Source organism: Ascidiella aspersa, chromosome 5 (assembly GCF_963924565.1).
Source record: "Ascidiella aspersa chromosome 5, kaAscAspe10.2, whole genome shotgun sequence".
Lineage (NCBI taxonomy): Eukaryota > Metazoa > Chordata > Ascidiacea > Phlebobranchia > Ascidiidae > Ascidiella > Ascidiella aspersa.
In genome coordinates this window covers 3828444-3851379 of record NC_139451.1, presented here as the reverse complement: position 1 = coordinate 3851379, position 22936 = coordinate 3828444, and the positions used below count along the sequence as shown (strand labels likewise).

General features: G+C 34.7%; 1 protein-coding gene across 1 annotated transcript; it reads left to right on the top strand.

Moving 5' to 3' along the window:
* The first annotated feature begins 3219 nt into the window (after positions 1-3219).
* Positions 3220-22513, top strand: LOC146141521 (collagen alpha-5(VI) chain-like). The gene is made up of 13 exons (XM_083390162.1): positions 3220-3283; positions 7736-7845; positions 8684-8779; positions 10091-10196; positions 11573-11770; positions 14122-14227; positions 15102-15232; positions 16786-16952; positions 18145-18319; positions 19794-19899; positions 20387-20517; positions 21203-21369; positions 22334-22513. The coding sequence occupies exons 1-13, from the start codon at positions 3220-3222 to the stop codon at positions 22511-22513; spliced, it is 1737 nt and encodes a 578-aa protein (XP_083246288.1).
* Positions 22514-22936: the final 423 nt, after the last annotated feature.

Here is a 22936-nt window from a genome sequence, read left to right as displayed (position 1 = left end):
ACCCTGCTAGATAAAAGTGCTGTGTAGCATATTGTGTGTTCGTGTGGAATTGTTTTTTATTTTGTTTAATCACGCAAATTCTGGTAGATTTTGCAATTTATTGCGCTAACTCTTACCTTAGATTTGTTCACAACCAGTTTTTCCATCAGATCAGTTTCATGATTTTCAATCACGACATTACCATGCTTGGATAGTTTGCCTTCATGGATCACATATGAAGTCAAGACAAGCTGATCAATGTTGCACTTGGACAAAGCGTCTATTCCTGGCTTGCCGTTAATGTTTCCAGCAAGTTCAAGTGTAGAAAGCTGAAACATTTTAAATGCGATAGCAGGGATTTAACTCGGCGTTGCCCAGGTTAAATAGGGTAATTACTAATTACTTCTAACAATAATTAAATATGCAGCCTTTTGCAATAAGCGCGATATATTACATACATTCCTGCAATGCCCTAATTTTATGTGGCTAAAAATGTATGAAGACATTAAGTTGTCCATTGTTGATTACCATCGCATATCATGATGTACCATATCCGTGTAGGTGTAAATAAATGTGTAATTTAACATGTAACCGAAAGTAACTTTCGTATTGTGTATAAAATGGGTCGTGTAAATACTTTATCAAAATTAAAGTAGGGTGCGGATTTTGTGAAAGCAGCAACAATATTGTGACCATTTAAACATTAATTTGCGCGGTAACAGCAATGTGTAAGCTTTCTGAAGCCACATGTTGTAAACGAGGATTTAAAAAATATATATATATTGGGATATTTAACATCAAATTAAATTAAATGGAACGACTGAACGCACAACTTTAAGTTATAAACACGTCTACAATATTTTACGTAGCGGAAACCCGTGATATATAGATCGAAAATCACTAACAAACGCAAAACCTTAAGTCGTAGCAGCAATAGTTCAAATTGCACAATATTTAAGCAAATGCGTAACCCGGTATAAGTACCATACTGCGTCCAACGTAGGATAACCTCGTTTGAAAAGTAAATTTGCTTTGTGTTCAAAGTGCGACAACAAAGACGATATTTTTCAAATTCTGCCTATATTTTGCGTAGTTAAACATACTGCTAGAAGTTTTAAACTTAAGTCTACACTTGGAACGTTGTACATCTTGATTTAAAAAGGCAATTTATCATGTTACTAAAAAGTAATGTTACGGACAGCGTAAAATCCTGGCTAGAGGGCTAAATAGTGTATAAAGTGGTAAACATTTTAATTTTTTCAACATTCTAATTTTGCCTAAATAAAACATTTTAATATCTGATTGTGCCTGTAATGGGCTAAAAATGCTTTCCGCAATTGAGAGTCACATCTTTAGCCTGTGTGGAAGCGGCATTTAATCGGATGGCGTCTCATAAATATTGCATTTATCTGCGCGACTGTAAAACATCTAATTGTTCGTCGTCGTAAACTAAAACTGCGTCCAACGTAAGTAAAATCTCGTTTGAAACTGAAATTGGTAACTATTAAAACCGCCGCATTAAATGCGATATTTTGCAAACTCTATCTAATTTTGCGCGGTAACATACGTCGAGAAGTTCTTAAACATAAAATTCGTAAGTTGGAAACATTAAGATTTATTTTAATTAAGGCAATATACTTTTTTGTTTTTATTTCCACGCAGGTAATTGCGCTTGAAGATTTTTCATACAACAAAGTATGTAGGCTAACCAAAAAGCAATTTTTAAAGAAACAAGTTTAATACTTTGTCTTGTGAGATTAAATTACTGTTTTACACAGTTTTGTTTTATAATGCAACAAAGTTTGGAACCACTGACAGGCGTAAAACCTTAAATACGTAATTTCTGTACCATATTGCGTTCAACGTAAATATATTTGGTTACTGTTAAAACCGCCGCAATAAACGGGAAAAAAATGCGAAATCTATACCTCAATTTTGCGCGAAAACAGACTTCAAGAATTTCTTAAACATAAAAGTCTTAAGTTGGAAACAGTTAATTTGTTTTTATTAAGGCAATTTACTTAATTTTATTTTTATGTCCACGCAGTACAGTTAGAATGTCGTTGAATATAACTCAAAACTATTAGAGAAATCAGGTGGTACTGTATAAAGGCAAATTGTATTGGATTCTTGAAAAGCTTTTTATCAAAACTATTAGTTTTTGATAAAATTTCAAGTGAACGACAGTTTCAAAAAGCTGACTATATTTTTTTATAATTTTGTAAACGTCTTATGTGCATTTTGAATCGATTTTGATTTGCAATAATTTTAACAAATTTTGACCTAACGTGTAAATTTTGACAAAAATTTGACTTTTTCGACAAGTCATCAAATAATCGCCCTAGTTATGATGTAAGACCATTTTTTGGAATGACCTGACTTTAGTCATTGGTACAAAGTTGATGGACTTTGCTCTCAAGTGTGCGTCGTTTTATTTTTTTATAGCGCCGTACGATGATTCTGTTTTCTATCTCAACTCTATTTCAGTGATAAATGCTTGCAGTTATGTTTACAACTATGTTTGTAAATTTCCATTGAGTTGAGGACAAATGTACTATGCAAAACGTTAATTAATTACCACCATAGTATTAAATAGTTTGGATTCATTACAAATGATTGTACTTTGCAGAACGTCTCCAAAGTAAAACAGTTCTACTAAACAAGTGCAGAATTTGCAGTAAAAATTTCGACATAGAAACAAAAAAATATAGATTGTAAAAATAACATGTTTGGTTAAAAAGTATCTAGTTATAGAAAACGATATTTTTTTAACCAAAGATCCACACACATACGCGTTCAACAACAACTGTGAGCTAACCCTTTTGAAGTCTCTTTTGACCAAAAATTACCGTGTACGTATCAAAGTTTACGCGAAGCCAATACAGACAGAAAATGTCTGGCGTGCAGTGAGGTTCGAACTCATAACCTCCGGCCACAACTTGGCCGTCGCTCTACCAACTAAACTACACGGTCTTATAGAGGAACGAGTCGAGAAACAACCATACGCCAATGCTTGACACATTCTGTTAGTACAAACAACTTTATTTTGAAGCTTAAGAATGGCTAGATCACAGTTGTTGAACTAATATGTCGATATTGCTCATTTCTCCCAAAATAATAAAATAATAAAATACAAGAAATGCGAACTTGCCATCAAATAACATACAGCTTTGTTTTTAGATATTTGCAATTTTCCTAAACTTCGACAATTTGGTCGTGGACAAAAAGAAGCTTCTAGAAATGACTGGAGATGAAATTCAAATATTTGTGTTCGACGAGGATTCTCTAAAGAAGAACGCTAAGGGTTTGGTTCATCTGATGTGGAAAAAAGCTTGCGGCTTCATTTGCGAGACACTTTAACTTCATGTAAAGACAAACGACTAAGGTTATTCAACTCAGAAATCACAAAGACCTCGAATAAATACATCAACTTTGAGTTTGCAACTAAAGCACAAAATAGACTTTTGTATGTTGTGATGTAGTTGGTGATGCGGATTAAAAATATCTGTAATAGGTTGAGAGCAAGATATTTTGCATCAGTGTTGTAAACAAGTCAATTTTAAACCAACTTAAATCCAAGTTAAGTCATTTCCAGTAGCCTAAGTAGAATTGTTGCTCCAGTAGCAGTTTTTAGTTCAAATCTAGTCCCAGTCCAAGTCGAAGCCATGGCAGGAAGTCAATTTCGAAACAACTTTAATCCATGATAAGTCATTTCCAATAAATTACAATTGGCGTCCCAGTATCAATATTTAGCCCAAATCTATTCCCAGTCTAAGTCGAAGCCATAGCAGCAAGTCAATTTCAATTTAAAAGTCAAAACGGCCTAAAATAAAATCTAACTACGTTAAATGATTTTGTTTTAGTTTAAAACAAAAGTGCAAAATGAGCTTTTCGTATGTTGTTCTGTGCTTTGTGATACATATACAAAATATCTCTATTCTAAATACTTTGGAAACAAGATAGCCTATTGTTTAGACGTTATTTTGCGCAGATTAATGATGGCAAATTAAAATTGTCTTCCAATTAACAAAATTAAAACAAAACGCAATAAAAATACTTTTATCAACATCCTTTATAAACGCGGGTCGTTTGCTGTTATGGCACCGTATCTATCAGTAGGCCTATACCTATTTAAGATAACTGTTTGTGGGCAAAATAACGTCTGTAATCTTACGCTATCCGTAACATTACTTTCGGATTGCTTAGCTTATCTTCTATAATTATGGGATATAACATGAGGCTAGCAGTTTAACATGTTACAACGTAACTTGGAATAGTGATAAAGAGCCCACAGCTTGATGGATTGTTTTAGACTTCGTACATTATCGCGGTTATTGTAGATATAATTATTTGTTTACCATTTAGAATTAAACTTTTAAATTTTTTTTTGCAAGTTTGCAAGAAAATCTGAATCCAATTTATTTTCAATAAAAGGGTCATTTTCAATAAACAAAAGTCTAGTCCAAGTCACAGTATTGTCTTTTAAAATTTAAGAGACTCTTTAATTAGTTTTGTTTGGAGAAGTACAACTTTTGTAAACTTGGTAGGCAGGATAAAAATTTGCAATTTTCGAATAGCAATACGTCCTAGTTTGAACCACGGGTGCAACATCGAGGAGACGGGAAAAATGCCTTCAAAATTTGCGCATTTTTTTCACAATGTGCGCACATTTTGAACCGCACAGTGTAATGTTATCACACCAAAAGTAATTGTTAATTTTGGTAATTTCCACGTTTGGTATTGTGAACATACAATGACACGATAGCTGTTATTTTATTGTTGGGCGTGGGTTGTTGGTCAAAATACCCGACAGGCACGCCCAACGTAAACACAACAATTGCGAAAGGGGTAAAATAGGCAAAGGTCGCAACTCGTTGTAGAAAGCCTTGCTTGTTGCTATGAAATACCTGCGTTGCATACAATCATTTATTTTATTATAAGTTATGGCTCACCCCTTTGTATGTTCACCTACATCGCACCGGCGCACCAAATTTAGGACTTTTTGGGTGGCCTCTGTCCCAATTTTTATTAGGTTGAGTGCTAAGGGTATCCGCACGTTGTACTCCCCTGATTCAAAGCCACGGCGCCAAATATATACAACATATAGTGCAGTAAAGTTTATATATATTCATTTAATTTTTATTCAAAAGATAACGCTGACTATGGTTTGATAATATTTATGTAAAAAACGTATTTAAAGTCACAACTCCAATTATATTCGAATTATAGTTTAGTTTTTTTTTTAAATTTATTTATTTTTTTGATTTAAAAGATTTAAGTTTCCAATTCTGATTGTGTAAAAAAAAAATCGTATTTAAAGCAACGCACCAAATAGTGCAGCTAAGTTATAATGAAGCCACATAAAGTAATAATAACAAAACGACACGCTCTTGTGGTAAATATTGTAGGTCCCGAGGCTAAACCAGTTCTCTTCTGACTTATAATACTTTGCTGATGTATTCGTAACAAGGCAAGCAAAGCTAAGCAGCTTTTGGCAAAGACAAGAATGCTGTACAGAATTCTATTGCTGCAAGGTAGGACTAAGTAGCCTAAATAATATAATAAAAAGGATTTTTTGGCTGTATGTTAACTGTGAAATTTAACAACTTTCTCATTAATTATTGTTACTACGCTCATAAAAAGTGAAAAAAGTTTTGCTAGCGAAAAACTTACAATTGCGCTAATCAGATAAAGTTAAAAACGTTTTGCTGTCAAAAAGAAATATTGAGTGTGGTAATAAGATGAAGTTTTATTTTTGCTGAACACTAAAATGTAAATAGTCTAATCCGATTGCAAACACAGTCAAATAAAAAGTAGTAAGAAATAAGATTAAACAATTTTAGAAACATAAATCTGTTAGTCCAGGTGTTAAAGATAAGTACATAAACTTAAAAAAATGTTGTAAGCATATTGGTTGAATGTTTTGGTTAGACGTATAGCAGAAATTTCAATCCCATGTAGAAGTAGAAACGTTTCAAACGTTTCGAATATCTCTTTATTATGGTTTAAAAGTAAGCTACTACTTCGATGTGGGTTTGATATTTAAAGAAAATGAAACATCGGCTCAATAGTAAGACTTTTAATGTTTAAAACATACTTTGGAACACTATATACGGATCTGTTCATAAGTTTAATGGTGAAAATAACGGCCCAAATAGACGTTAAAAGCGACATGCTTTATTTTCAAATGTTTCGGCAATTTCTAATGCCATCATCAGTGATCGCTTTTAACGTCTATTTGGGCCGTTATTTTCACCATTAAACTTAAAAACATACTTGTAATGAAGTTTAATGTAAGGATATGCGAAATTTACGACAAAATAACGAATTGTACATAACCAAAGCAACTGGTTTCCAACCTTTCAACTAGAATCACGTTCAAATTGGAAAACTGTCAAAGATTATTTTAGATTATTTTAAATTTTTGTTAAAATATTCGGATTTACGCAAAAAATAAGTCTTTATTCGTCGTATGTTACATTTGTTTTCGAACAACGCAATTTGATTGAATGTAAGATTGCTCATTGATTAAACACAAACTTAATGGTGACGTAACAACAAGACTGGTTTTACCGCAGCAAATGCTATAAACACAATTAGTAGACTGGCGCAGTGTTGCAAACAAGTCATTTAAAAGATTGACTTTTTTCTTGACCCACTGTTTTTGCGCGACCTCATGATTTCTTTGCGATTTCTTGGCGGTGTTTTGCTTCAGGCATTGCGGTTCCCTTTTATTATAGCTGTTTTTCTTTTGCAATTTTAACTTCACTATTGGTTTACACCTGGACTGTACAGCATTGCAATTCTGTTATTGGTTTTTTAGACTTGTTAGTATTTTTATATTCATATAAAACTTCGGTGTTTTCGTTGTGTTTACAGAAATTAGCAGAACTGATGGTGCGTTTTTGCGTAACTATACAGTATTCTGCTTTTGTTGAATAAAGTTGATTTTTTTACAACCTTCGTGTTCGGATCATTTAAAATACCTAAGTCCCAGTAAAGCCATTTCTAAAATAACGTCCAAGTGTCAAGTATATTTGAATAAATAACAAGTCAAGTCGTAATTAGAGCAAGTCAATTTTTCTTGTCATAAAAATAAAACGTTAAACTATTTGAATTTTTAAACTCGTACGATTATTATGAGCAATAAACGAATTAAAATGTACAAAAAAACGCAACATATAGCAAGCAAATATTTTTATGTGCCAAAATTAGGACAAAAAATACAAAAACGCGTTACTTCAAACCCAAGTTATTTGGCCAAAAGACTTAAGTAAACTCCAAAAAACTTAAGTCAAGTCAAGTAATTTGTCCGAATGACCTAAGTCGGTTATAGTAAAGTCATTTGTCCAAAAGATTTAAGTCAAGTCAAGTCATTTGTCCAAAAGACTTTAAGTTATGCCAAGTCAAGTCAAGTCATTTGTCCGAAATACTTAAGTCAAGTCAAGTCATTTGTCCAAAAGACTCAAGTCAATTCATTTGCCAAAAAGACTTTAAGTTATGCCAAGTCAAGTCAAATCATTTGCCCAAAAGACTTTAAGTTATGCCAAGTCAAGTCAAGTCATTTGTCCGAAAAACTTAAGTCAAGTCAATTTATTTCAAACTAGTTACTTAAGTGTCATTGCAACACTGGACTGGCCGTCCTTCTATACTAAATTTTTCGTTCATATTGATTTTTCTTTGTCAAATTTTACTTTATCAATTACTATGAACGGCGACTGTCCCGACATACTCACTAATCTATATACTTTGTCAGGTTTGTTGTGGACTGGGGTGGTGAGTCTTACTTGTTGGACTTGTGACAATGCATCCAACGAGAAAAAATGTGCTGCTCTCGGAAGCTGGATGAAATGCAGAAACGAACAGGTTTATGTCAATCAGGGTTTGCCGCTAAATAGCCTATAGCTAAAAGTCATATTTTTAAAAAAAGAAAGGATAGCTAGCATCTCGAACAGGATTTTTTAACTTTTTTTTTTTGCTGCACACCTTTCAAATCACCAACCAATTCTCGCACCAACGTTGAAGAATTGCTTAAATCACAAAACCACTGAAGTTTAATTTTTATACAATTAACTGATAACACAGTAACACAATACAAAAATGATTGTGATTTAGTCTTACATCCAGCTGTGCAAAGAAATGAATTACAGTAATACATTTTCTCTGCCTAATTCAGCATCCCCGCACCCCCTAGGAACATTTCGCGCACCGCTTAAGTGTGCAAGCGACCCTGGTTAAAAAAACACAAAATACATTTTTTTAACACTCGGTGCATGTTTAGTGCATTATTTAGCTGTGAGAGAGTTAAATTGTTTAATTACTCAGGTGCAAAATAATAGTTTTTTATTCTGTTTTAATGAATTAGATTATTACATTATAATTTCTTTTACACCATGATATTTTGTTTTTAATTTGTTAGATGGTAATAATATCAGGGAGTCGAACCGTTTGACTTACCGGATCAGGTTCGGTTGGGTTCAAGGATTTTTCCGGAATACGGTTGAAATCCGGTCTCGGTTCGGACCAATTCAGAAATAATAAAAAAGCAACGTTTTATTTGAAGTAAAAAAATAACGGCCCAAAACCGGTTTAAAGTTTGGGTTCGGTTTCGGTTCGACTTCCTGGTCAATACTACAATATCTAATATAGTTTATTTCCAGTATAAAATATGTTCAAAGGGTAGATGTTTGATTCTCTGTTATAGGATGTTTGTTCCACCGTAAAACGAAGGTTTTTCGGCAAGACTTCTATTTGGAAGAGTTGCAAACAAGAGCAAGCTTGCTATAACGATCGAAAGCAGGTATTTAGTTGGAGATTCTTCATATAGGAATTTGCATTGTGCTCCTAGTATTGTTCCCAATTTCGTTCCGCGCAAACCTGGTTTGTTTCGAAATGTAATGTATGTTGTTTTCGAAATGTATCTGTGATGTAGCTTGATGATACATTTTAAAGCCAAAAATGTAGAGAAAATCGACATTATTTTAAATAAAAATATTTTTAATATAATTGATTTCTTGGCAAACATTAATTCTAGATAATATTTCGAAAAAAAAACACTAAACAAAACCAATTTTGGTCTGACAAAACATGGAAGTGGGCAGTGGCTATTTAATCGCAACGCCCGTTTACGCTTGCACCAAATACGTAATTATTTGTTAATTTGGGTTAGGGTTGCGCTTAGCGTTTGGGTTTAGGTGATAGTATTAGATTTAATTTTTCGACCTTTGCATAATTTCAATGATTTTTTTTCGAAAATCGATTTAATTTACTTTGTTCGCCGGTTAAATAACCTCAAGAGATACCTTATTTGACCGGATCGTTTTTTACGCTTTCACCCATACGTGATTATGCATTAATTGGGTTAGGGTTGGAGTGTAGCATTTCGGTTCGGGTGGTGGTAGAATTATATTTAATTTTTCGACTTTTGCATATTTTTTATGATTTATTTAGGAATTAATTTAAATTACTCTGTTAGCCGGGTAAATAACCTCAGAACTTTATTCAATCGGATCGCTGTTTTACGTTTGCACCCGCTCGTGTTTCTATGTCGATTTGAAGTACTTTGGTGTCCGGGTGAATAGCTCTTCCAATTAATGTTTTTTAGCAAGAAGCTCGCTATCGTTTTTGAGTACACATTTCGTTTTCGCATTTGGTATTTTGCACCATGGCGTAGCCAGGGGGGGCTGAGGGGCCATACCCCCCCAAAAAAAAAAATTATAAATAGTTTACTCTTAATCATTTGTTTTGTAGCATTTATGAGCAGTACCACAAAAGTCGATCACAGGCATGCCACACCTTCAATTGTCATGCATTGTTACGTCACAAACGATGTAGTTAATATAACGTTTGCTATACAATAATGTAGTTTTACTACTTTTAGACAGTTTTTGCTCTTTGACTGTTTTTTGAGTATTGCGTTAACACTCAGTCAATTGCTGCTCGAAACGGTCTGCTAACATTGTTATTTGTGTTCGTTACAGCAGTTAATACAATGACAAAAGCTAAACAAAAATTCCAATTTTTTGCCCCCCCCCAAAAAAAAATTTTTTTCAGCTTGCTACGCCACTGTTTTGCACCACTAATTGTAACTTCTTGTTCATGTTCGTTCCAGAATAGGCAAGGAAACGGCCTAACGTGCAACGACCAGGGTATTTTCTCTGTGTGTCATTGCTGCTGCGAAGGTCATCTTTGTAACAAGGAAGAATCGTGTGGTTCAAGTGAGTTTAAATTTGAAGCATAACCTATATAGTAGGAATATGGAAAGACCACATAGAAGTAGGTAACGTTTAAAATGTACTTCTATATGGGCTTTGGTATTCGTGTGACTTCTGTTAGATTTGAAGTAAATTCTGCCTTCGTAGCAGTATTGTAAACAAGTCATTTTGAAATGACTCAAAAGTTCCAGTCAAGTCATTCGTAAAATAACTTAAGTTTAATTTGAATAAATGACAAGTCAAGTCCTAGTCATCGGTTGCCTAATTCAAGTCCCAGTCAAGTCATAATTAGAACAAGTCAACTTCAAGTCCAGCCCTTGCCAAAAAAATAAAACTTTAAATTATGAAAACCCCTCCGATTATTATGAGCAGCTCAAGTAAAAAATAACATAAAAACAATATATTACAAGCAAATTCTTTTATGTGCAAAGATTGGGATAAATAACGCAATTTTATAAATAATCGCCTAATTAAAACAATTTATTTTAACCCAAGTCATTTGTCAAAATGACTTAAGTCAAGTCAAGTCATTTGCCCAAAAAACTTAAGTCAAGTCAAGTCATTTTGCCCAAAAGACTTAAGTCAAGTCAAGTCATTCACCCAAAAGACTTAAGTCAAGTCAAGTCATTCGCCCAAAAGACTAAAGTCAAGTCAAGTCATTTTGCCCAAAAGACTTAATTCAAGTCAAATCATTTAAAAACAATGACTCAAGTGCACTTAAGTCAAGACATTATTTTTTATTTTTCATCATAGCAATGTTTCGTTTAATATTCCTGAGGTTTTTTATTTACCAAGATTCTGTCCATACTATGCTATACAGTGTTGTAAATAAGTCATTTTGAAAGACTAAAGTCCAAGTCAAGTAATTTTAAAATGGCTGAAGTCCAAGTCAAGTCTTTTAGGATAAATAACACGTCAATTACCAGTCTAATCATCAGTTGCCCAGTCCCAGTTAAATTATGACTAGAGCAAGTTAAGTCCAAGTCAAGTCCTTCATAAAAAATAAACGTTGAATTAAAAAAAATCGGTACACTTGTTCGATGAGGATAACAAATTGACTAAAAAATTAAAAAAAACGCGCGATACAGCAGGAAAATTGTTTTATGTGCAAAAAATATTATAAATAACCAATTTTTTGAAAAAAATTCTTCTTTAAAACAAGTCGTTTTTACAGAAATCAAGAAATTAGTTCTAAAGACTTAAGTCAAGCTAAGTCATTTTACTTACGGTAAGATACTTAATTCATGCAAAGTCATATAACAAACGTGACTTTAGTGCACAACACTGATATACTACTACACTATTAGGCAGTTGTCCTATTCAGATGACAACTTAAAAAACACATTTTCACCACCCCCACCCCAAAAACATCTTTTTAGCCAGTGGTCTTGGCTGTGCAAGTTGGACAACTAAGAGTTCTGCACACGACCAGGTGAAATGCTCCGACTCCAACAAACTCGGATCAAAATGCGAGTTTTCGTGCAAAGAAGATGAATATTCACTGAATCCTTCCAACGTAAGCGAAGCTACCTGTTTGAGAAACGGAAAATGGAGCAGCAAAAAACCGTGCTGTACAAGTGAGTATGGTTTACCTAAAGTCAGATGGTAAGAATTACTGCTGAAATACATTGGTAAAAGCTTCGATAGTTATTTATATAACTGTGCTTTTAGTCTTGCTTCAAAGTAATATAGTTCTAATGCAGCAGCGAATAACATTGAGTGCATGTAGTGCCAACTAGATAAACTCTAGTTTTCAAATTAAACGAGAGAGATTTTTTTTTGAGAAAAATGCGGCTATTTTAGTTGAAATTCTAATTCAAATTCCGGTTTTCAAAGTTCGATAATTCTAATTTTAATTTAATTTTGAACTAAAATGATCTAATTTTAACTTAAAACTAATTTGAAAAAGATAAAATAAATCTGGTTGTCCAAGTCTGGCAACTAGCATTAAGTGCATGTATAGTACCACAATCAGAAGCAGCAGTAATTAATTGTTGCCAAAATGCAGTTTGCAGCCATTGTGTTGCGCCTAACACCACGCAACGTGACAGTTTAAAGTTTGCCCCAAGGCAGCGAAAAATGTTGCACAGCTTGCTTGTTTAACCTCAAGTATGCCAGACTGGCAAATATAAACGCGCAGCTTAATCATAGGTCAGCATATGCTACTTGCTTTTTCAATTCTTTGCTGGTGCAGTAAGCCATTTGTATAGCACCTATACAAATGGTTTTATATCCATAACTATGCATATAATGGGTTGTAAGCAAGTAAATAAACTGATTGCATATTTGTAGCAATGGGATTAAAAACGGGCGTCAGCAACGTGAAGACATTTTAATAAACCTTTACACAAAGTTTAACTGATTTGAAGTGCTTCAATACTTACAAGTACCTTAAATGGTTTCAAATTAAACCAATTTTCTAAGGTGCCACTATTATTATTATCGGTAAATGGCAGTGAACAATGCTTTGCACTTTAAACTTGCAGTGACCTTGAGGTGGTATAGTTTAACGCGATTAGATCAAATTGGAGATCAACCTCAATAGAACAACTTAAAGAGCAGTAAACACGTCTCACAAGTATGGTGTTCAAATGGTTGTGTCTAGTTGCAGTAGAATTCGACTAAACCAGGGATGTCAGACCTGCAGCCCGCCTGATATTTACGTGCGGCCCACCACTAATTCTCACTTTCAGTAGACTTTATTCAAAACAATTGTTTCGACTATCATCAAAACGTGAAGATCGCGCAGTATTTGAAGTGGGCCTATTCTTATGTTTTTTCTGAGACTATAATCGAGTCCTATGTCGCATTTCAACATCCATCAAACACTTGTGCACCCATCATTGCTAAGTAAGATGTGTGTTTTTCTAAATGTGTGTTTTCCCGACCGTTGGAAATATTTCAGCCCAAACATGTGAAAACTCAAATTTTCGAAAAAATAAATAAGGTCAAGATTACTTGCACATTTGCGCATAAGTTCACTCTCGAAGAGCGGGTGTTTATAAGTTAGGTTGTTCTATGACGTCACGATATGACGTAACTTATGACGTCACCCCTTTAATCTGAGAGGTTTTGCAACCCATCGAAATTTTTAAAGTGGCCATGCGGCCCATCCTGCTAAAAGGTTGGACACCCCTGGACTAAACTATCATCGCAGGAAAAACGAATGCTTTATGGATTAACATAGTCAGTTAACGACCTCGGTAAGCAGGATGCATACGGTAAAAGGAAAATGGCAAAACGTTTTGAAAAGACTTTTCGAGTACAAACTCGAAAACAAACATATTGTAATTGCTACTAATATAAGTACCAATGCTCGCTAGCTACAGTGGTGTTTTTTATATTGGTGTTGCACGCTAAAATTTTCGCGCATAGAAAAGTCAGCTTGCAAACGCTCTGCTTCGAAAGATATTGTTTCTTGGATGGCTGATGGTGTTCTAGTTTAAAGCCGATACCCGATACCCTGTGGTATATCGGTACTTGTCCGACACGATGGCGTTTTTACGCCAATTCGTTATTCATTTAAGACATGGCGTAATAAGAATATCAAAACCCATGCAGAAGTAGGTATCATTTTGAAAGTTTCGAATAACTCTTTAATCATTTTCAACGTAAAATACTTGATATCTACTTCTGTATGGGCTTTGATATTCTTATTACGTCTTACTTACTACAACCTCCAACCATAATGCTCCAAAATTTAATATTGTTTAAACGATTTAAAGTTTCTTAAAAAAACATAGCATGAGCACAACCTTGTTGCTTGATCTTACTAAGGATTTTTCCGTAGAATTCTAAAGTCATTTTTTAATTTGCTAATGTCGATTTCGTATCTAACTACTTATAGTTTTTTGCCGGCATCTTGGGTATCTATTTCGAAATTGATGCTGTTTCGGACACCCCTGTTTTTACCGGAAAATATTAACAGGACCGTGTCCGCCATTTTTGCCGGCCGACGTCATAGTTCTTGCTCACAAAAGACACGAAAAGAATTTGGCCAAGAGAAGAAATTTGATGGTTCAAAACATGATCGAGTGAGTAGAAAATGAGACCTTCATAACACGATGAGCATGAATATCGTTAGAGCCTATTGGAACAAAGTTCAAATAAAATGTAAAACTTTAAGCAAAGATGCGCCTTGGGTGTAGAAACAACATTGTAGAGTTCCGACCAACTAACTCCTAAAATAAGCTAAAAAATCGAGTTGAAGTTTTCGCTTTTTTAATATTTTGAAATTTTCGGAAAAATTATGGATGACTTTAGTTTATATTTAACCAAACTTTAAGCTAATATGACGCGAGCAACTAAACCGAGCGTACTGTATATACCAGTGCTGTAGCGAATGATTTCACTTAAGCGCATCAAAGTTACTGTTTTTAAATTCCTTGACTTGACTTAAGTCTTTTTGTCAAAATGACTTTACTTGACCTAAGTCTTATACAAAAAATGATTTGGGCTTGGACTTTATCGAGTCAAATATCTTTGGCTAACCTTTAGTATTTTCAGTAAATATTGTGGAAAATAATTAGGTTATTGATCTCATTTTTCCAGTAAAACAATTTGTTTTCTATATGTTGCATCCTTGTTATTTTCCAGTTAAGATATTGCTCCTGATCGGACGAGTTTACGATTTTTAAAATATATGATGTTTTTTTTTATATGAATGAAGACTTGACTTGAAGCTGACAGCCTCTAAAAATGACTTGGCTGAGACTTGATTTGTGCAATTGGTGACATGTCCTGGAACCAAAAGACTTTAAAGTTGTGATGCAAACAACTTAACTGTGAAGTTAGGCTTCAAAAACGATTAACGGTGTCCATGGGATAAAAAAGGATTAGAACCACTGGCTAAATGTTCCGATACGTCCTGCCGTATTAAATTGTCCCACTAAAAGTTGTTTTTTGTAGCACAATACTTTGGGATTCTGACAACGTGAGATTTTCAGTCTTATTCTACAGTGGAACAATCCATTTTGACATCAGTTTCTTTGATGGCCACGAAGCAGTTAACGACGACACAGTTACATTTCGGCGAACAGGTAAACATTTAGTAAGCTATTAAATACAGTTTTGTTAAAAAGTATAGATGTAATGGAGTGATGTTATTTTACCGTTTCCAACTTAAGGGACAAAATGCACATAGAGCAGGGGGGATCGGCAACCGTTTTCTAGTCGCGAGCCAAAACCAACCTCAGAAAGGTGTCTGCGGGCCGCACACAATGTTAACTAAGAATTGTGTTGTTAAACTATTAGAACAAAAGACAAAGTCCAAGGAGCCTCGGATTTTTTGCACTTGAAAACGTGTTTAATTACATTTAAGGATGCAGTAAAGTGTTGGCGCAAAGCGTTTGTTTGGTTTAAAATTCGAGTCCACACGTCGTTAAAAAGTTTAATAAGAATACTTTGAGGAAACGCGATAGCTTCAATGATTAATCTTGTTCAGTGTTTGTTAACCTTTTTAAGTCCGGGACACCTGGCGAGCGAAGCGAGCGCGTTTTTTTGGTATACCGTCATTTTGTTTTAAATTTCTTCCAAGTTTTTATTACATTGCCGATAACAATAAAATGTTAAAAAATATATGTGCAATATTTTTAAAGGTTTTCCGTTAAAAATAGAGTCAATAGTTAAAATAGTCAACCGACCCCTGACATAGAAATTAGTCATACTCAGGGGCGAACCAAGGACCCCCACCACCAAATATAAATTACCCAGGTTTTATGGACTTCTATGTAAGGGAAGCCTTTCTACGAAATGTAACAACCTTCTACGAAATGTAACATTGACTTTTTTTCAAGCTTTTTTTGCCTGAGTTTTGGATGCCGCGTTTAGTTAAAAATTTAGTTTGATAAAAATCCTCAAATTAGGGAATGACGCAAATTTAGTGAAAGTTGTTAAAATGCGCAGCACTGACATCTAAGGGCAATTTTTTTTAATCGAGTCTAACTTCCAAGTCCCTTGTTCGATTTCGGCGAGCCCCGATTTGGTCCACGATTCTAAAGCATGTATTTTACTAATTTACGTAACTAAAATAACAAGGGTTTTCAGCATTCAACTTATAGGGTTTTTATACAACTCATCTACCGACAATACATGGTTGAAAATTTTTCCACGTTTGCATTATACAGTTTGCGTATTTATCAGTTTCTTTTTATTTGAACTTTGAGGTTGTAGTAAGACGTTGTAGGAGCACATAAAGCACAACCTTTCAGCAGCACGTAGTTTATTCGAGTGACCTTACATCAACACAACGAGACACAGCGAGGCACAAGAGACGCATGTCGCGTGTCGCGAACACAATAATGAAACGACACGCTACAACGTTATAAAAATAACAAAGCCAATACAGAAGTAGGTAGCATTTTGAAAGTTTCCAATAACTCTTTATTAATTTCTAGCATCAATGAAGAAGAATAAAGAAAAAAATGATACCATACTTCTGTATGGGCTTTGATACGTACTCGTCTTAATTGAACCCTAATTATTATTACATATGTATATATAACTAGCACTGATTAAATTTTACATGTTTACAATATCTATATATTGCTTTCCTGATTTACTTTGATCACCACGTTTTGTTTTTCGCGTTTAGATGACAGTTTGGTGAACACTGGAGGCGCTATGGAGTTTGTAGAGAAAAAAAAATTGTTCCATGGGGACAGAAGGAATCACATTGATATGGTTCTGGTCATCACTGAGTCAAATACGGATGACGACGTTGCGCAAATATCAAGGAGGCTTCGGGAAAAAGGAACATTGGTAATTATATGAATCAGTTATAGTGATCTAGCAGTGTTGTAATGACTCAAGTTAATGCAGGGGCGGGCAACATACGGCTCGCGGGCCGGACCCTTTAACCCCACCTATTACCCACCAATAACCCCGAACAGGGCCTAAAAATCAGGTGCCAAAAAGCGGCGCCAAGCAGGCGTACTAAGGCGCGCGAAGTTTGACACAAAATCACTCCGATCGTCCCATACCCTCTTACCACAGTTTTAGGCGTTGTTTAGGCCTTATTCCGACACATTTATGTCTTTTTCAGACGATTAAGTTGCAAAAAATTTATTTTTCATACGATTGAGTTGCACTGTCGTGGTTATTACTGCGTACTTGGCTTTATTATGTCGTTGGTGTTAATACTATGGTATTATTGATTTTTGTGCGTTAGGTATTGCTTTTTTAGGTCTTGTGTCTTCCCAAATTAGATTTAGAATTTACATCAATATTTTGTTTTCTATTTTGCCAAGAAACGTAAAGGTAAAAAGAGGTGTCGTAAATTTAACAAGGCTAGGATGCCCAAATACCTTTTCACTCAATTCAAGTCAAGAAAGCAGTATGTTTGCTGTGCAATGAAAGTGTTGCCGTACTTAAAGAGTACAACACTAGCCGCCATTGTGCGACGAAACATGCAGGCCCCGTCAAGTATTACATTTTCCCATATCGGGCTCACCGACTGAAGAAGTTGACCGCCCCTGAGTTAATGGCTTGACTTAAGTGAACTTAATTGTTTTGATTAAGTTATCACAACACTGGCATAAACAGTATACTTGAATGCTTTGACTTGACTCGCTGTAGTTAGGCGTAGAATAATATTAAATACAATACAGGTAGCATTTTCTAGAACTTTCGAATAAACCTTAATGTAATGACCGGATGCTGTAGTTAGGCGTAGAATGAACATCAACACGTTTGAAACGTTGAAAATATGCTACCTATACTTCTGTACGGGCTTGGAAATGCACTCTACTAAAAACAAGAAATGTGAACAATATTGATTGTAGTTTTAACATCGCAAAACTTTGAAGAAATAATTTTTTCGGAGCATTAATAGTTGAAAGAAGTTTATTCAGTTTTATTTGAAACTTTTAAAATAATGCTACCTATACTTCTGTAAGGGTTTAAAATGCTTCCTACGCAAAACAAGACCCTGAACAATACTGTTTCTTTTTAGATATTTGCAATTTTCCTAAACTTCGACAATGTGGTCGTGGACAAAAAGAAGCTTCTAGAAATGACTGGAGATGAAAATCAAATCTTCGTTTTCGACGAGGAATCTCTGAAGAAGAATGCAAAGGGCTTGGTTCATCTGATGTGGAAAAGAGCTTGCAACTTCATTTGCGAGAAACTCTAACTTGTTTACTAAGAGCGCCCTGAACCGGATACAAACGAAACTAAAAGCCAGAAACGCTTTAATTTATATCAATTTAATAATGTACAAAACGCAAAAAATAGCAAACAGTTAAAAATATGTTTCGAGCCGTTTAATAAACATGTGTATCGAATTAACTTGACAACTAACAGAAATCCTGTACGTTCAGAACTAATGTTCTTGAAAACCTCGCAGTGTTAAGTTGTCTTCAAGTTGTACATTTTACGAAAAGTTCTGCTGCACATTTATGAAGTTAGTTTTTGTATTGTAATTTAATTTTGGATCGGTCCGCGTCCTTTTATCTTTTTCTCTATGATTTGCCAATTTGTAATTGTACACTGGGTACTTTAATATACCAAAGCAAATTAGCGCAAGCAAGGCCAGGTTAGAAAATCAACTAGCCTGCGGTGAGATTCGAACTCGCGCCTCCGGCCAAACCGGGGCAGTTGCTATGCCAAGTGAGCTACACAGACTCAGAGAGGAGCGAGTAGAGAAACAACAATAGCACCGTTGCCTGCTACATTCTGTACGTAAAACTACCCTGTGATAAGGTTCGAACTCACCAGCACAGTCGCTCTACCAGCAACTGAGCTATACACAGACTTAACCGGACCGAGTCGAGAAACAACCACAACACCGTTGCCTGCTGCATCCTGTTAATATCTACATACTAAAGGGGATCTACAATACCTGACGGAAACATTCCATTAATGCTGTGTGTATTAAAGCTATACGAAAGCTTCAACCGTTAATCAAGAAACGATGGCTAGATCACAGCTGTTGTACATGTATGCGAATGTATCTTCCGTGCTGTTGCTTTTCAATACACGTATACCAAAGAACACAAAAATCACAGTCGTTTATTTGTTTCGCAGTTTGGAATAAATGAAGAAAATTGACGAAACCAGTCAAGTCCTGTTAACATGTGATTATTAGAGAGATTAGTTCGCTAACAATTCATACGGCTTTAGCGTTCTGCAGATTACAATACATAGTTCGAATTTTGGATAGCAAAGTGTTGTGGAAGGGGAAGGAAAAAAGTGGAAGGAAAATAATATACTTGTTTTGACGACGTTTATGTAACTGTACTGTAATTTGCATAAAATAAATCACAGTTATAACAGAAAATAATTTTGTGCCTAGGTTTGCAATTTATTTTGACGCTTCGTTCCACTTTGGTCGAACTACTAAAAAAATCCTAATCTTCATTAAAAAAGTATTTTCTTCATCAAATAAATTTTATTTTTCAAATTAGATTAGAATTACCGAATTCTTGAGAAACGAATTTGAACTTAAATAACATTTGATTATTCACAATCAACTTCATTTAAATTGCAAATTATCCTCATAAAAATGTTGATTGTAATTATATGTTTATACTTTAATTTTTTTCGACTAAAAAAAAGGCTAAAATAAATCTACTTGTACTTAATACTGGTACATGTTCGTAGGAGAATGTCCGCCTTATCTGCCGGCCGACATAATAGCCCTTGTTCACCGGAGATCGGAGGAAAACATCCCGAAACAAAGGAACTTGCTGGTCAGAAAGATGGTCGAGTGAGTCAACTGCTGAATTGCACTTTGAATATTTGACAAAATTCACACAATTTACAAACTACATTTTTTTCAAAAATATTATTTTTTTTAAAACAAGTTTATTTTATCCTAAATTTTTCCACACTTCTTTTGTAAATATATGATTATTTTTTTAACTCAATTGAATTTATTTGAAATCTTGTTATAAAATTTACCCAGGAAATACCCTTATTTAACAAAAAGAAGAACGTAAATAGCATTTTAATAATAAGTGCACTTAACAGTAGTTTAAAAAAATGACTTGTGTAGAAATGAGATGTTTGTATTAGACAATTGTTTTATAAAATTGGGTTATTTGTCTTTTTTTTTAATGTTTTTAATGGGTTTCATTTGTATGGGATTTGATATTTCTTCTACGGCTAAATACAACCCTCAGAAATTATGCTCTAAAGTTTTCACATGATTGGAAAAAAGTGTCTGGTTATCCTGACATTCTATGTTGTCCTAGCATGGTGCAAAGGGACGTTGACAACGTCCGGTTCTCGGTCTTATTCTACAGCGGAACGATGCATCTGGACATCAGTCGTTTCTTCGGACACAACAGGACAGCAAAAGCGTCGGAAAACTTTAGACGTACAGGTTATCAGTCAGTTTTTTTTTCATTTATAACGCCGCGTTGTGATGATTGAAGTCCATGACTTGACTTGACTGCACTTAAGTCGCCGTTTTGAAATAACTTGACTTGAGTTTTCTTTTGGAAAATTTTTCTTGACTTGACTTAAGTTTTTTGGACAACTGACTTGGGTAAAATAAAGTGTTTTCATTAAACTTTTTTTTATAAAATTGAGTAGCCTATTTTATCCTTACTTTTGCACAATAAACAATTTACTTGCTGTATATTTCGTTTTTGGTATTTTTTTATGTCCCTAAATACGTGTTTATTTTGCTTAATGGTTAATCCAATCCTGATCAAATGTTGTTTGTGCCACAACGTACATTACAGCAACTGAAACGTACATATAAGCAACGTGTATAATCTGTGATCAAACCTTTCTTTTGTCCTACTGGCCAACCATAACGGTCCATTAAGAACTATAGCAGCAGTTTTCTATCATTACGGTTTCTTAACACAAAACTTTACCTATTTTAGTAGTTTAAAATTTAATTTTGTATTGCAAGGACTTGACTTGGGATTGACTTGCTCTAATTGTGACTTGACATGGACTTGTTATTTATTCAAAAATACTTCACATGGATTTAATTCATTGTATAAACTTAAGTAACACTTCCAAACAGTTTATTTTTCCGTTTAAAATATTTTCAGCCGATGGCAAAGTGAACACTGGGGGCGCCCTCGAGTTTGTTGAGGAGAAGATTTTGTTCGAAGGTCACCGACACAATCACGTCGATATGATTCTCATTATCACCGAGTCAAATACAGATGATGACGTCACTCAAGTGGCAAGGCGACTTCGCGAAAAAGGAACTTTGGTAAATAGTTGAAATGTTTTGACACTTACAATTGGATATTTTGTAGAATGACTGGCTTCGCATGGCAAAAGGTTATTAGCATTGTGTTTTGATATAGATTCGATATATTAAAATTTATCGATACTACCCTAGTATCGGACGTGTACCGATACTCCCACTTTTTTTATCGGCTCCGATCCGAGAGTATCGAACCTCCATTTAATTAAGCAAGAATAAATAAAAACATTCAAAATACTTTTCTACTCTTGGTAGGCTAAAAATCGCAAAGCAATTAATAACATAAGTGTGATAAATGTAACATCAGACAATCTTTGTGTTAAATCAATACTTTTTGGAGAAGTTGACCTTTCAAGGTCTGCGTTGATTAGCAAATCATGGCTTTTAACCGGGACTTAGCATCGGAACGGCGTCGCCAGAATTCGGTTCAGTTCCGGTTTTAGCTCGAAGCAATTTAAAAGTTCCGGTTCAGCTCCGGTTCGATCATTGTTATTTCAAAACCGGTTCATAAAGTTCCGGTTCGGAAACAATATAAGTTACGTTAAATCTAAAATTGTGGGTTAGTAAATGTAGAGACTAATCTTTGAATTGTAAATCATTTAGTCTAAGTTAAGTGACGTATTAAAAAAAGCAGCAACTCATTATTGAAATATCTGAAAAATAAAAAAATCAACGTCTTTTTTATTCAAAATTCAAATTGTTTTCATAAAATTTCTGACATGGCATAACTTGATTCTGCAAGACATAAGTCGTGACGCCATGCTGGAGTGAACCGCTTTTGTTTACAGGTTCGGGTTCGGTTAAGGTTCATGTTCATGTTTCCGTTAAGTTCCGGTTCGGCTCCTTAAAATTTTACAATAAAGTATTCAGGTTCGGTTACGGTTCGCAAAAAGATTGCCTAAAACCGGTTCCTAAAGTTCCGGTTCGGTTCCGGTTCGACTCCCTGTACAATACGTTCAATTTATAGATTTTCGTGATTTTCACCAATTTCGATGGTCTCGACGTGAACAGACAGAAGTTGCTGGACATGACTGGAGATGAGAGACACGTGTTCGTGTTTGACGAAGAAACTCTGCAACAAAACGCCAACGCAGTGATTGCACTGATGTGGCAGAAAGCCTGCGGTTTCGTTTGCGAAACTCTTTGATTTACCCGGGAACATCAAATCGCAATACTGATATTCTACTAACCAAACCAAAGTGGCGTAAACAAGTCATTTTGAAAAGACTCAAGTGCCAGCTAAGTCATTTATAAAATAACGTCCAAGTCAAGTAAATTTGAACTAATAACTAGTCAAGTCATTTGTGAAATAACTTAAGTCCATGTCAAATCTTTTAAAAAAAAAGTCAAGTCCCAATCCAAGTCACCGGTTGTCCAAGTTAAGTCCCAGAAAGTCAACGCCAACGCAGAAAGCCTGCGGTTTCGTTTGCGAAACTCTTTGATTCGTGCAATCCAGGGAACAAAACAGCCGATTATTAATGTTCTACTAACCGAATTAGTGTTGTAAACAAGTCATTTTGAAAAGACTCAAGTGCCAGTTAAGTTGTTTTTGAAAGAAATTCAGCACCAG

Coding starts and splice junctions, on each gene's coding strand:
- LOC146141521 (XM_083390162.1), top strand. CDS start 3,220: ATGACTGGAGATGAAATTCAAATATTTGTGTTCGACGAGGATTCTCTA. Junction 3,284..7,735: donor TCTAAAGAAGAACGCTAAGG/GTTTGGTTCATC, acceptor ATACTTTGTCAG/GTTTGTTGTGGACTGGGGTG. Junction 21,370..22,333: donor TTCGCGAAAAAGGAACTTTG/GTAAATAGTTGA, acceptor TTCAATTTATAG/ATTTTCGTGATTTTCACCAA.